A 15868-nucleotide genomic window follows, 5' to 3' on the forward strand; every position below is an offset into this window, starting at 1 on the left:
TCCATCTTCCCAGTACACTTTATGAGCACCTGTAGCATTCCCTGCAGCCTCAGCAGCAGCCTGCTGTCTGAGGGGTTCAAGAGAGGAACAGTCTAACTGTGCCTGCCTCAAGTCTGCCCTGGAAGGGCCCCCTGTCCCAAGAAACTCAACCTGTTCAGGCTCAAGCTCTTCTAGGGCAGTTCCTTTTGGGGTCAGTCTCCTGAGAGAGCTGATCCTGTTCCTGAGGCAGGGGGGAAGGGTCAACCTTACCCCTACTGCTCTTTCTCTTGGTTAGTGTCTGGTCCATTGTTCCAGGATCCAGCACTAGTTCAGCTGGGCATTTCTTGGCCTGTGACCTAGTCACAGCAAGGACATGTGCTGACAAACCTAACATTTCCACATGAGTCCTATACTCCACATCTGACCATAAGGAGGATTCCAAATCATTGCCCAAAAGACAGTCCACGGGGAGGTCTGAACTAACAACAACCCTTTTGAGGCCATTTACCCCTCCCCAGGAGAAGTTAACAAGTGCCATACTATGGGAGGTAGTGGCATTGCTAGCATTGGTCACCAGGTAGTCTGCTCCCAGTATTACCTGGTCAGGGTCCACAAAGTTAGGTGTCACCATGGTGACACTGGCACAAGTGTCCCTGTAGGCCTGAGCCATTTTTCCATTAATCAAAGGCGTCTGCCTGTACTTGCCCAGAGTACTGGGACTTATTGTAGGGGTCACATTCATGTCCCCAGTACGAACAAGAACAGCCTGAGTAGGTGTTCTGACTAAGTCAGAGCCCGCCTCAGTTCCCAGGGTTAACCCCACTATAGCCTTAGGAGGATTACTACCACTACTAACTGTACTAGGGGGTGCAGGTGCCTTAGGGGCAGTAGTGGTAGGAGTTGGGCCTTTCTTGGTGCACTCACTAAACCAGTGAGTATTACTTTTGCAGTATTGGCACCATGGTTTCTTCTGACCATTCTTCTTCTTTTGGGAATCCTGGGAATTCTGGGTCCCACCCTCTTTAGATTGTTGGGGCCCTGTTGAAGATTTCTGGTCATTTTGCTTGTTCTCATTACCCTTGGGATCTGCTTTCTTCTGGCCACCACCCTGGTTCTGGTTCTGCTGCTTGACCCTTGTCCTGACCCATCTGTCTGCTTTCTTTCCCAATTCTTGGGGAGAGGTCAGATCTGAGTCAATAAGGTGCTGATGCAACAACTGATTCTGACAATTACTTAAGATTTGTTCTCTCATAATTAGATTATACAATCCTGTGTAATCAGTAACTTTACTTCCCAGTAACCAGCCTTCAAAAGCCTTAGTGGCACAATCTACAAAGTCAGCCCAATCTTGAGACTGAATTTTCTGGGTGTCTCTGAACAGCAACCTGTACTGTTCAGTGGTTAAGCCAAACCCATCAATCAGTGTATTTTTCAAGACTTGGTCATTGTTAGCATCCTCAGCTCTAGTAGTGAGGAGCTTATCTCTACCTTTACCTTCAAAGGAGAGCCACAAAATAGCTGCCCACTGACTCTGGGGGATGCACTGGACAGTGCAGGCCCTCTCCAAAGCAGTCATCCACTTGTGGATGTCATCCCCTTGTTTAAAGGGGGGCACTATTTTACTCAGGTGTCTAGTATCAAAACTCCTGTCTTTATCCTTAGGGATATTGCTGCCACCAGTGGGGACTACCCCACTTAACTGTTGCTCTCTAGCAAAGGCAAGCTTCTCCTTGGCAAGGGCAAGTTCTTCCCTCTGAATCCTCAGATTAGCCTGTTTCATCCTTGCTTCTTGTTCTCTTCTCTGAGGGGAAGTCAGTCTCCCCTGGGGAGAGATCATTCTCCTCTGAGCAGAGGCATGAGAGTGCACAGAGATGTTGGAGTCCCTAGAATGAGATCTATCTCTTCTAACTCCAAAGTTAGGCCTGCTTAGGGTCAGTACTGGGGGTCCCCCAGATCCTTCCCTATGTAGGTCTAAGTTGGCCCTAGTAAGCCTGACTAGCTCAGGACCATTGTCTGCCTCATCCCCAGAGATTTCCTCTTCCTCCTCCTCCTCCTCCTCCTCCTCTACTTCTGTTTCAGGGAGGTTGGAGTCTGGGTCACCACGAGTACCTTCTAAAGGGGGCATGCTCCCATCTGTCTGAGAAGCTTTCCTAGCATCATAAGTCTCTAAGAGACCTAACAGAAAAGGAGTGGTAGGGTTAGAACCCTGTTTTAGTTTCCTGGAGGTACACAATTGTCTCATCTCCTGGAAGCTAAGGCCTGCATATCTGGAAGTGACCTGTGGAGGGTCAACGGCCACAAGGGGAGTCTCTGAAGACTCTCCATGGGTAGACATGCTTCTAGTGTGGTGTAAGTGATGCACCTACCTACATTATGGGTTTACCTACTGATCCCTTGCTAAGAGTTGTAGTCAAGGTGTGCTAAGCCTTGTTGCACTACAACAGCTGGTTCACTAGAACTCAGAGTTTTCTAAGTTAAGTTATATGTACCTGGGTACTTATGTGATCTTTCAATTGATATTCTTAGGATACGTGCGAGGTAAAACAACAGCAAGCTCAAATCCCAACCGCTGCACACCAATGTGAGAAGTTGGCCTGATATATATTGCTCACTATTCTAGTGATCACTTTGTATCATACCAAACAACCCTTATTGATGATTGGTTGTAAGTCAACCTTTCAGACCAGCTATCCTAGTAGCATGGACACGAGCAGTCTTCAGGCTAAACTCTAGAGGGCGTGTTAAGCCAGCTGTTTTACCATCACATATACCCCTTGAACACCCAGTGAAAGGACACCACACAAGTTGTTATGAAAATAAAGGATATTTATTTATAACAAGTCTACCCTGAACTCTTTATGAGTCAGGGAGCTAAGCACAATACAAAACTCTTACGAAAATACTTTAAGTTGCACAATTTACACAAATGCCCGAGGGGCACGAAAAACCATATACTACAAAACTGGAATGCGAAATACTAGCAGGTAAGTAACAAGTTCCAGAGGCTTCAGGATCGCTAGGACTACACTACTGAACCCTAAGGTTAGGAGCAGGAGGCCTAGGGAGATCGGGTGCAGAGTGTGCACTCTCACGCGGGATGCGGGACAAAGTCTATGGATGCTAGATTTCGTAAAGTTAGTGTTATCGGACGAATCCGACTAGTTAGGCTGAAAACGAAAAAGGATCTGGACACTTAGATAGTGAACCTACGTTGGAGCACCGAAATGCTCGAGTTACCTAGCCCAGGGGCTGCGGCTGCATAGGGTTCAAAAGACGTCGGGAATCCTCGTTACAGTCTATGGAGCCTGAAAGAAGAAGTTGCTGGCAGGAGACCAGTGATGAAGTTCGATGGGATCCAAGCCTGGATCGGAGTTGAAGATGACCTGAAAGCAGAGGGGACTCAGTTCTTGATCACTAGCCAGTAATCAGATGGGCACCAGGATGGCACCGGACGAAGTCACCTCGACCAGGTGAGTGGGCGACGCTGGGCTCTGCAGTCTCTCGGACCAGGAGGCGTTGTCGGCGACCAGGATGGAGGGGCGAGCTGTCCCACGAAGGTGTCTGCTGTCGGCGCTGCCGAAACCAGGATTGGAGCAACAAGCCTTGGCAAAGTCAAGCCCACGCGGTGGACTCAAGATGGCGTCTGGAGTGGACCAGGGGGGTCCAGGGTGCTCCTCTGTTGGAGGGGAGCGAGGGCCAGTCTGGAGCAACCAGACCAGCGATGGAAGTGTCGTGGTTCATCGTCAGGAAGGCCACAAGCCAGCAGGCAAGTAGCCGGACAACGCGGTGAGCAGCAAAGAGCAGAAGGGCCCCACGCAGATCTCGTGGATGCTGGAGGGATGGACTTCGGTGCTGGAGCTGCTCAGGGTTAGGGCTTCTCAAACCCCAATGCACTTACTCGAGGGTCTCTCGGGGGTCGTGCTGGTGAAGCGTCGTGCAGGTCTTGAAGATGGCCGGTCCCACGGGTCTCGTCACACCCATGAATCTCAGCTGGGCTGGATGATGTAGGTAGAGGTCAGAGATGGCAGGGAATCCGGGTCTCGTCGAGCTGGGCAGTCTTGATCCGGAGGATGGACTTACAGCAAACCGCAAGAGCTTCGATGGTGCCTGCTGGTGCAGGGTGGCTACTCCTTAGCCACAAGGGAGAGTCTTCAGAAGAGTCAAGAGTTCCTTTCGTGGAAAGTAGTTTCAAGATTCAAGATTATCTAATTTGGGAAGGGGGCCTGCTCCTATCTTTATACTAAGAAAAGGGGCTGGCACGCGACTAAGTCCTGCCCTATGGGTGGGACTAGGAGGGGGGTGGTTACACCCCTCTCCTTTGTCCGGTCTCTCCCCAGCTCAGGGGCTGGTGTGCCCCAGGAACTGGTTTGAGCCGGCATATGCACAGTGAGCACCGGGGTGCCACTTGCAGTCACCTTCCTTTCAGCCCTGCCTACCTGGAATACACAAAATCCTGTCTGGGATGGTGCTGGCACCGCCCCTGACAGGAAACCCTTTGTCCATGCCTCCGTTGCTGGAAGGACTCCCAGCAGCAGGAGGGCAGACTTGTGTCTCGGGGGAAGCATCCATTTTGTGGAGCTGAGGCTATGTCTGACTTTAACCGGGGTTCACAGTTACATACATGTCCTGTCCCTCTAGAAGGGTGGAATGCTAACTCCGTCGCCAGAATTGGCGAGGGGTTAGTATTCCAATTCGTATGACACCTTACTCGACATGTTTTGATAATGCTATACCAAAGTTAGCATTTAACCGCGAGGATTATAATGCACTTAAGAGTATATGGTATAGCGTTATCATGGAACAGCTATTTGGACTTGGTTCCGCAAGCTGCAAACGGGCTCAGCTCATGCCAGAGCACCATCTCACATAATTCCAAGCACTCTGCCTTCAGGATTGATAAGGCCTGCCATAGGAGTGACTGATAGGAGTATATGTGCCCATTTTAGGGTTAGATATAGGAATACTATATCTAAAGCAAAGGGTGTTTACACCACCTTGCCCCAGCTGTCGTGCAGCCAGTTGTGTCTGTTTGGGTGGCCAGCTAGGGGTGGCATAATACATGCTTCAGCCCCTGGTAGGCCCTGGGTACACCTATGCCCTGGATACCTAAGGTATGCTATACAGGGACTGATAAGGTGGCCCAGTACCAATTGGTAAAATTCACCTAAGGTACATGGTTGTAATTTAGAGAGAGAACAGCTAGGCTGTGGGTCTGATTAGCAGGCCCACAGCCAGGGAAAGTCGTAAATCAGTGAAGCAAAAAGCAAAAATCTGGGGTGGCCATGGGATTGCAGACCCCACTCTCCTACTTATGTGTTGCTTGAAGTTGTGGCATTGAGTTGAGGATTTGAAGTTTCTGTAGATGTTGGCGATCGTGTCGTGGAAGAAAATGGCAAGGTTGTCACAGAGTTCCAATGAGGAGTAAGGCTGTTTCTTGCAGACCTTTTGGCGCACAACGGTCTGGACACAGAGTGTTGGCGCACAATACGATCTGAAGCTGCCTGAAGATCCAGGGCTTCTGGAAGGAAGTGCCGGATAGGATCTCAGCTATCCCGGACATAGCAAGACACCTTACCGTGCAATTGATAGTCTTAGGAGTGAGGGGAGATCAGACTGGAGCGGTACACCCTCCTTTTCAATGCTTCTCTGATGGTGGTGTGGTGTGACTTGATCTGGAGGTGAGGAAGTGGTATAGTTCAATCAATATATGAATGGGAGATAAGTATGGATTGGTGCATGAGGGCTGAGGAACTGGTATACCAGGTGAGGGGTTGCCCCCCCAAATCATTAGATAAAATGTGGGGCTTGTGGCGGGTAACAGAGAATATGACTTCCTGAGTACTCCCAGGGAGCACTGCCAGGTGAGGTGGACTAGGCTGGGGATGCAACAGGGACGCAGTGGAGTAGGCCTCATTGATGGTCTTTGTCATGTTATGTAATGTGAATTTGTAGAGCACAGCTAATCACCCGTAAGGTTATCCAGGCACTGAGTGGGGCCTGCTTGAGGGGGGAGGAGGAGATCATGCCTGTTTTGTGTGGAAGAGCCATGTCTAGAGGTTCCTTCCGAATTCCAAGAGGGAGGAGGAGGTTCTGAGGTGTTTCGGGAGGTGGTTCCAGGTCCTGACTGCGAGGTATGAGAAGAAGCATCTTCCGCTTCCGGTCTTCACTGATGAGACGGAGGTGTGGACTTGTTGATAGAAGAGAAGGAGGTGGTTGAGCTGGACCAGTGTTGTGACGAGCTTTGTAGGCGCAGGTGGGTAGCTTGAACTTACATCTTGCCTGGACTGAGAGCTAGTGGAGATTGTTGAGAGAGTGGTTATTTCGCGGGATGTTCAGGATGAGTCTGGCGGCAGTGTGCTGGGTGGTTTGGAATTGGCCTAGGACATGAGCCGGGGAATGGACCCACAGTACTAAACTCATTGCTCCACTCCTGAAGGTCTATCGTTATGTGTTTTAATATACAAGAGAATGTTGGAATTATGACTGGATTAGCACGCCTTGCATAGACGTATTCTTGTTGTGCAACAAACATGTATTCATTGTTACCACTGTGGTGGGATTTCAGATGTAAAACTCAAGAAAAAGATTTCGTTTTTTTATATATAATAGAGTTTTAACAAGCTGAGATTACAAAAATATGGGTAAGTAAAAGTTGTTTAGTTGTTTAAATGCTTGTTATGAGTTCCTCACTTGGTGCTCAAAATGTTTAGGCCATGGTGTTGTACTTAGACCTCCATCTTCTTTCTAAGAGATGGAAATAATGATTTTTGTTCTTAAATTAATCTGTTTTCTATAATGTATTTCAAATGGATGATCCTATCAAGATCTCTTCAACCTACTGAGTGAAGAAGCATAATATTTGCAAAATAGTTAGTGAGATTTTTCATCAATGTAGCATAATGTTTAAGGTCTACAAAACCAGGATATGCCAAAGTGTTCAGGTTAATTCATGGCATGCAGGTGGTATGCAAAGACCAGTGAAATCAGAAAAAATCTAATTTAGAAAATGCCCAACTAAACATGAAGACCCTTTTATCACAGTGTCTAGAATTAAAAGAGATGTTTTCTAAAAAAAAAAGTACATGTGGCAGAAGAGGAAGGAATATTGAACTAAAAATCCAGATCATCTAGCACAGCAATACTAATACAAATTATAAAGAGGTGTGACATAGAGTCTGCAGATAAACCAGAAACAGTGATTAGTTATCAGAAGGGCCATAATATGACATGGGAAATAATTGTTAGAAATTTGCAGTGATAAAATCCTAATTTAATTCATGGGAAATTCTGAGCAAGAGATTTTGAGTAGAGGTTGACTCAGCTTTACTTCTGATTTAATAACCAAGCACCATCTGGGACTTGGTACTGCAGCTCATCTATCACGGCTAACTATCAACTCTTTCTAAGATCTCTAACACCATCCTTGGGTGAATCTAACAATACCTGATTTAGGCTTCTTGAGCTGATGCTGCCATTCAGGATTTTCTTGCTTCCATGACCTTCGACCCACTGCCAGCTCCTTATAGTTGATTGAGTCTGCATCCTCTGAGCCAAGGAAAATGACCAAGTCATCAAGCTGCCCATCATTCAAAGGGATATTAGCCTGGAGACAGAAGACATGATTCATGTTATTTAAGGGCCCGTGCCCTATTGTCTGCTTTTTAAGGCAGAAATGACTTTCTTCACTACACTCCAAACATATAAACTTTACAAGTTGCTGCTGGGCTGATTTCAACATACATTGCCCATCACAAAAATGAATGATTGATTATCCTTAATATGTTGGTTTATGAGGGCTACATCGAGTCATATTTTCAAGGTTAATGAATCCAGGTTCATTTTATTTTATGTAAAATTCACATGTTGATAATTCGAATATCTGTCATGCATCTGGTCTATGTGTGGTATTGGTTGTTGACTCTGAATATATTAAACTCTAAATATTATTAAAGGATTCATTTAAACTAGCAATTTGTGTTTTCTTTTTATTGGGTGTTTAAATTGATACATTCCAGTATTAGCATGGAACCCACACTGACCTCTTTGCTTTTTTGTTCACATTTCTTTATTGGCATTTGAGCAAAAACCTCCACATATGACACAGAGTATAGAGATAAGCCTTGTAAAAGGCCTGATTATCATACTTTTCTCTCTGCCCCCTCACCCCCCCATACCAGCTACAGCATTGACAACAAAACAAGAATATGACATAGTGTGATATGGTGCAATGGGGGGCAGGACAAGAACACAATGTAGTTTATATGCGCTACTCCCATTGAGGAGTAGAGAACATAAACACAACTCTTAAAACTAACAGCAAACCATTTTAACCCTCTTGTTGGTTCTGCTCTCGCGTGGCAGGAAAGGAAGTGACACGGGGAAAAGAAGCGGGGAGGGAAGCATCAAAAAGGCCACCCCCAACGTGTCACACTGACCTCTTTGTAACCCAGTATAAAATAAATAACATATTACTTATGTGCGGGGGAAAGCACTGGCTTTCCACATTGTCTGGAAGGTGTGGGTATATTTGTACTGAATGTTACGAATACCACCTTGCTATATGATGTCGACAACTCATACATTCAGTCTTCATGAAGATTAATAAATTATAATTAGGTGAGGCTACAACTTTTCATACATCTCATACTGGAAAAAACTGCAAACAAAAAACATAATTTGGGCCATCTACCCTGGAATAGGATAGTCAGAAAAGGATTTTCATACACAGTAACTGTGATCTCCAAGGAAACTTGTCATCTTCTTAGTTCAGTCTATTCTCATTAGCTTCATCCTCCTTCTCCCTGCTCCTGAATCTCATGTTTCACATGATCACATCTGGTGAATTCTTCCACCAATCTTTCATTGACTGACAGCTGCTAGTGAATTCCCAGTAGAGGTATAGTTTTGCACTATGAATTACCCTTAACTTAGCAGAGTATAGAATTTCTGCCTTTGCAGTGACATCTTGAGATGCCTTCCTGAAGGGTTCCATTCCCTTCCTGCTTCTCTGCCCAACCTAGCTGACATCTGTCAATTACCGGACCCAGAGTAAAAAAAGAGCTTAGCTTTCTCTCTTCAGTTCTAGCTGCTTCATGATTGCTGCTCCACCACTTTCTCCTGCAGGTTTGCCTCCCACCACTCCTATGCAATGACAACTCAACACCTCCAGTTTCAGCTATCAAGACATTTCTAGCTGATTATCAAGTCATTGATGTACAAGTAGTTAAAGGATCATGTTGTCTTCTTCAAACCCCTTTGGAAAGATAATCACACAATTTTTTAAGCCTTCTGTTGACGTTTTTCCCGTAATGCTATAGTGTACTTCTTGGGTAACATGCGCCGTCCACTGCCAATCTTCAGTATGGCAGCTCCCTTCATCACTTCCTCCTCTCCCTATGCAGGGTGTTCACTGTTGTGTCCATTGATTTAACCAAGTGTTGCTCAAGCATCCACATTCACATTTCACCTGAATGTCTGTATCAATATGGGTTGCTATGGAGGCAAGTGTCTCTCATCGCAGCTGTCAGGTACATCCTGTCCCAGCACTGCTTACCCGAGACTTTGAGTCCTATTGAGGCATTGAGCGCTCAAAAAACCTAACCCAAGCCTCAATCAGCATTGGCCACTATTTAGCAGACACTTTGGTCCAGAATCTTAATTATACTTGGAGCCAACTTAGAATGGGACTATCTTATTCCTCTGCCAGCCCTGCCCTCCTACAATCTATATTTATTTCTGCATTTGTTTCTTTATCAGTGCATTTTATTTTTAGTTTCTTTAAAACAGAGTTTTTTTGTAAATTTTGAAATGTTTTCTATTCTTGTAGAGATACATAGAAGGAGAACACTATCATTAGAAAAGAAAGAGAGAGAGTATGTGGAATGGCAGAAAAATGCTGGTCATACTATTGACACTTTCGTCACCGTTGTGTCCAACAAACACAACACAACTAAACCACGGTTATCTCGCTGTCTCTGTCTCTCTCTCTCTCCCTCTCTCTCTCTTTATTGTGCCCTCTCTCTCTCTCTAACAACATCTTGTGTTGTCCATAATCTCTGGAAATGCACTCGCGAATCACCATCTTACACACCTGATCTATGGTAAAAAGAAAAAAGAAAACTGAATTTGGGTCCATTACATCATTACACCAGCAATTGGTTCTTTTAATGATAAATGTGATCTGGTATAACTTCAGTTTCGTTCCTTTCTTGTGCAAGGTTATACCAGTTGGTTAGAAAACACTAACCCAAGGCCATATTTTTAAGAGGTGATGGCCACTGCTCTAATGTACCATCAAACATACTATCGAGATGGCAAGCTCCCCATCAGTACTCTGACCCTAAGCTACTTCATTTAGCATGCTTTTTTTTTTAAAACAATTCACAATACCCTAAAAGTCTGATGTCCCTCTTACATGGACCCAGCATTTTTTGAATTCTTAGTTGGGCTGGTTGGTATGATTTTGCAAGGACCACTATGTTCTCCTTGTGGCTACAGCCTGTGCCTGGAAAAAGCTGTGCTTCTGGAGTCAGAATATCTCCTTGAGAACTCATTATCAATGCATCCCTTCCAGCTAGTAAACCTTGCTACCAACTCAGCAAGCCATCTTCTTCACCAAAGGTTCCACCTAATCTTAATTATCACCGCAGAAACCCACTACCCTTCCTTTTGACCGATCATCTCTATTATCCACCTCCTTTTGAAAATGCTGCTAATTACCTCTCATGCTACACAGTTCCAATAATTCATATGATTAGCTCCTCCAAGAAGGAAGACAGACTCACCTGATACAGTCATTTGTCAACTTTATCTTGAACGGGATGTCATACCTTGATTCGGGCAACCATATGTATCTGGATAGGTGACTTAAAGGGAAAAACTAGAAAAGCTATCAACATTATTGCCCCCACCAAAAGGGTCCCCTTTGAGACACACACAGCTCAGGCAAAATGGTTCACACCAGACCTTACAGCAGAGAAACTAAAACTGTAGCAACTGGAAACAACCCTCCAAGGCTCTCAGAAGGACATAGCTTTGAGAACATAGCTAAGATCATTCAACATCTTAGATTTATAGCAGGCCAGGTTTAGGTTTGCATGAGTAAGGAGGGCACTGGCCTATCTGTTTTTCGAGAATGTAATAATATAGCTATCAGTGCTTTCATTTTGCTGCATAGTATAACTAAGTTCAGCACTGGTGACTATTGCCTACTTGTAAAACGTTTGTCTGAGAACGGAATATGTGGCACAACACCTGCGTGAATTATTCCTTCTAATTGTGTCAATCAGTTACCTTTTTTTTTTTAGTTCAATAATTTTATTAGGATTTTAAAAAGATAAAAACAGATCGTTACTGTTCATAATGATACCAAAATAAAAGATAAGGAAAAAACACCAGTTCGGTAGAATACATCATTAACAGTAGATAAATTGCCACAACTCATGCCTATAAAACCAAAATGAAGGTCAAGGAGCAGAGTGGCCGTAGTGAATCTTAGGAACCCATGAACGGCATCATTATTTACAAAACAGAAAGAGAGAAGAAAAAGAGAAGAGGGAACAGGACAGAAGAAAAGAAAGAAGGAAAAAGAAAAGAAGAAAGAAGAAATAGGGAAAGGAAGGATCTCTCTTGATGGCGCAGCAAAATAAAACACTACAAATAACGGTCAGTCAGACGTCACAAAGGGATATTGGTCAACCAACCCCCGTGAGGCCAAATCCATATAATTATCTAAAGTTCTCCATACATTAAAAGAAATAGTGGGAGTGAGATGAGCTCTATCCACAGAAGTGTGAGTACTTCTCAAGAAGGAGACCCATGCCCACCATGTGTGATAAGACACGGAAGCGAAAGACTTCCAATCCATAAGAATCACCTTAACTGCCACAGTAAGTAAAAGATCCAACAATTGCATATCTAAGGTATCTAATGGCAGAGGCTCCCGAGAAGCCATGGGTCCCAATAAGATCATAGGAAAGGAAAGAGAAAATTTAATTTGAAAAATTAACATAAGATGTTTATGAATAAGATCCCAAAAGGGTTGTAGAAGGGAACAATGATAGAACATATGTGGATAGTCACCAACCGCCAAGCCGCAACTCCAACATAAATCATCATCTTTTAAATGAAGAGAACAAAGTCGCTTAGGAGTCCAATGAAGAAGGTTGATGGAGAAGAATTTGGATTGAAACAAAGAAGGAGCAATTTTATTGCGCAAAGAGAACGTACCTATCAATTGCCAAGTGTCCGCCGACAAATGATCAGTTAACTCCGTACCAAAGTGACAAGACCATTTTTGCTGTGCAATGGTACATGAGTCTGAAGACGTTGAGGTCAAAAATATATAAATGCGTGAAGCAATGTGGCCAGACTTAAGCCACAAAGAAAATAAAGTAATCAAAGGGGAGTTGGGAACAAGACGCACTTTGGCAAGAGCGACTTTAATTTTCAAGAAAGTGTAAAAATCCAAATTAGATAGTGAAAATTGCCGAGCTAAAGAAGAAAAAGGTAACGGGTCATCATTGGAGTCATAAAGATGACGGACCAGCGTAATACCTTTGGAAGACCAATATTGAATTAGTGGAGGGTCAATAAGAACCTTTATTCAGGGATTACACCACAAAGACGACCACCTAGATTTATGAATCGGAGTGGCCATTTTCCGATCGACCAATTTAACAGCTGCAACGGTATCCAATATAATAGCACGAGAAAAAAGGATAGATAGGGAAGACGTAGTTAAAAATGAAGAAACCGGAAGAGGAAAAGAGAGAGCCTGCTCGATGCACATCCAAGAAGGTGTATGACCAGGAAGTGAGGAAAACCACAACGCTCCTTGAGAAGCTAAAAAAGCGACTTCATACTTCCCCCAATCTGGGAAATTACAGCCACCCATATCGTAAGGTTTCCTCAAGGATTTATATGCGATTCGAGCCCTCTTATCATTCCAAAGAAATGAGGAAGTGATGGAATCAATCTCACGAAAAAAGGAAGAAGATAGATTCAACGGGAGCATAGACGAAATAAAGTTAATAATAGGAGTGACCATCATTTTTAAAGTTTGGACCCGACCCCACCAAGAAATGTGTTTAGGAGACCAAGTATCCAAAAGATGACGAAATTTAATTAAGGTCTGTGTCTCATTATAAGCCACTGTATCCGATAAAGTACTACAAAACCAGACCCCTAAGTATTTGAGTTGTTTAGATTGCCATTTGAAACCAGCAGATCCCATATGGGCCGGAAAACAATAAGCATTGAGGGGAAACATCTCCGTCTTGTCTCTGTTTAGAGTGTAGCCAGAGACCGTAGAAAAAAGAGTAATTGTATCTGTGATTGCAGGAATAGCCGAAACAATATCTTCATAAAAAATAAGGACATCATCTGCGTACGCCGCTGACTTTATGCACTGTGAACCAAACGTAAACCCTTTAATGTCTGGATGAAGATCAATTAGCCTCAGGAGCGGATCAATAGCTAGTAAAAACAAAAGCGGGGACAGGGGTAACCCTGAAGAGTACCATGACGAAGACTTAAAAACTCAGAGGTAGCCCCATTTACTCTAATATTCGCTCGAGGCTGGGCATAAAGAGACATCACCATATTAACAAAGGAATCCCCAAGATTATGAGCACGAAGAACGGCTTGCAAAAAAGGCCAAGAGACCTTGTCAAAAGCCTTCTCGGCGCCAAGGGCTAGAGCTGCAGCAGGAAGCGTAGATCGTTTAGCTGCCCCCAAAATATGGCAAAAGGTACGAATGTTGTCCCTAGCAAGCCTACCTTTGACAAACCCAGTCTGTGATGGATGAACCAGAGAAGGGATATAGGACTCCAAACGTTTAGCCAGAATTTTGGGCAAAAGTTTTCGCCTCCATATTAAGGAGGGAAATAGGACGAAAGTTTTTAGGGTCCGTGATATCCTTCCCCTCCTTAGGGATGACCACAATAGTAGCATCCGCCGCTGTACCGGAAACCGCACTTCGTTGAATGAATACATCAAAAAGGGTCTTTAGACGAGGGACCATGAAAGGGAGAAAAGTTTTATAAAACAAAATGGGAAAGCCATCAGGTCCCGGAGCTTTGCCAGATCGAGTAGTCTTAATAGCAAGAGTAACTTCCTCAGTTGTAATTGAGGCACCTAGCTTCTCCCCATCTTCCTCAGAAACAGAATGAATAGGAATAGTGCTTAAGAACTCTTGACAAGCCTCCAAGGACGATGGATTAGTAGGAGTATACAAAGTATCATAAAAATCATGAAAGACCTCAAGGATCTCCTTAGTCTGAAATTTTTTGAGGCCGGATCTATCAGAGATAGAAGAAATTTGAGACGACCTAAAACTAGAATCTTGAAACTTCAACGTGGCCGCTAAGACCTTACCAGCACGATTTTTCAATAGCAACCGTTTAGACTTTTGTGCTTGAACACCAATATGAGCCCTCTTAGTGACAAGAGCATTATATGAGTATTTTAGATTTTTAATAGACTGTAAAACTTGTGAGTCTCTCGTTTGACGAAAAAGGAGTTCATTTCGTTTAATACTATTCGCTAAATCAGAAAGTTCCTTCTTAATCGCAGCATTTCTCTGCGCCATAATTTTAATGATGACCGCGAAGGGTGCATTTAAAGGCATCCCACAAAACCACTGGAGAATCAACGGAACCTACATTAACAGAGAAAAACTGTTCAATTTCGGCTTGCAAGGCACTGACCGCAGCGTCATCATAAAGAATTTCCGTATTTAATTTCCACGAAGGGGAGGATTTCTTAGGAGCAAGCCCCGAGAGGGAGAAGGAAACCGCAGCATGGTCTGAAACAAGAATAGGATGAATGTACGGCAAAGACGAAGATTGTAGCAGAGACGAATGAACCAAGAGGTAATCAATACGAGAAAAACTAGAATGAGGAGAGGAAAAAAAAGAAAATTCACTGCCAGTAGTTTTATGAAGACGCCATATATCATGAAGATTAACAGAAGAGCACATATTTAACAAATGCTTGTGAGCTCTGGGAGGGCGAAAAGAAAAAGCAAATTTCTATCTAACAGAGGGTCAAACGGCAAATTAAAATGACCACCCACTATTAGATTACCCTTATGAGGCGTTCGGGAAAGTAATTTAGTGATATTCTGCCAGAAAAGAGGATCATCATTATTTGGAGCATAAATATTCAAAGCATAAAGATCATGAATACCATCAGATAATCTTGATAATACCCAACGACCCTCAGAGTCATGGTCAGAAGAAAGGATTGATAAACCAGAGTTTTTAGAAATAAGGGTGATCACGCCATTACGTTTACCAAGAGCATCAAAGCATACCACATCCATAACCCAGCCTTTCTGCAACCACAGAGCCTCTTTATGGGATAATTTCGTCTCCTGCAAAAATACCAGATCCGAAGACAAAGATTTGCAATAATCTAAAATTTTAGCCCTCTTAACCGGATGATTTAAACCCTTAACATTAAGGGAAACTACATTTAAGCCAGGCATAGACGTACAGAAAAAACAAACAAATGAAGAAATACAGATGACTGAAAAACAGAACACCACCATCTGACACAAAATAGAAAGGCACCACCAGGAGATCCAAGAAGAAAGAGGAAGAAGAAAAAGGAGAAGAAAGGGAAAGAGAAGGAGAGAAAGGAAGAAAGAAGAATGGAAAAAGAGAGAAAAAGAGACGCGCCAGGGTAGGTCTATGAGAGACCCATCTCATACCAGAGGGAAACAAAAGACCGTCAAGAAAAAACAGTAGAGAAAGTGATAGATCCCAGACTAGAGAAAAGGAAAGGAAACAACAAGCAATGGTCCTAGAACAATAAAAGTGGACCCTATAATATACTTGAAGTCGGGGAAAGAAAAGCTACGAGAAATAGGCACAGAATAATCAAA

At 43.8% G+C, this 15868-nt stretch overlaps 1 protein-coding gene across 1 annotated transcript in view; it reads right to left on the reverse strand.

Moving 5' to 3' along the window:
* EFCAB12 (EF-hand calcium binding domain 12) overlaps window positions 1-15868 on the reverse strand; it is a 150352-nt gene that overhangs the window by 78350 nt on the left and 56134 nt on the right. Inside the window, exon 4 of the mRNA XM_078662392.1 lies at window positions 7423-7582. Coding sequence (XP_078518518.1) covers window positions 7423-7582 — 160 coding nt within the window. The remainder of the gene's footprint in view (window positions 1-7422; window positions 7583-15868) is intronic.

This window comes from Lissotriton helveticus, chromosome 9 (assembly GCF_964261635.1).
Source record: "Lissotriton helveticus chromosome 9, aLisHel1.1, whole genome shotgun sequence".
Taxonomy (NCBI): Eukaryota; Metazoa; Chordata; class Amphibia; order Caudata; family Salamandridae; genus Lissotriton; species Lissotriton helveticus.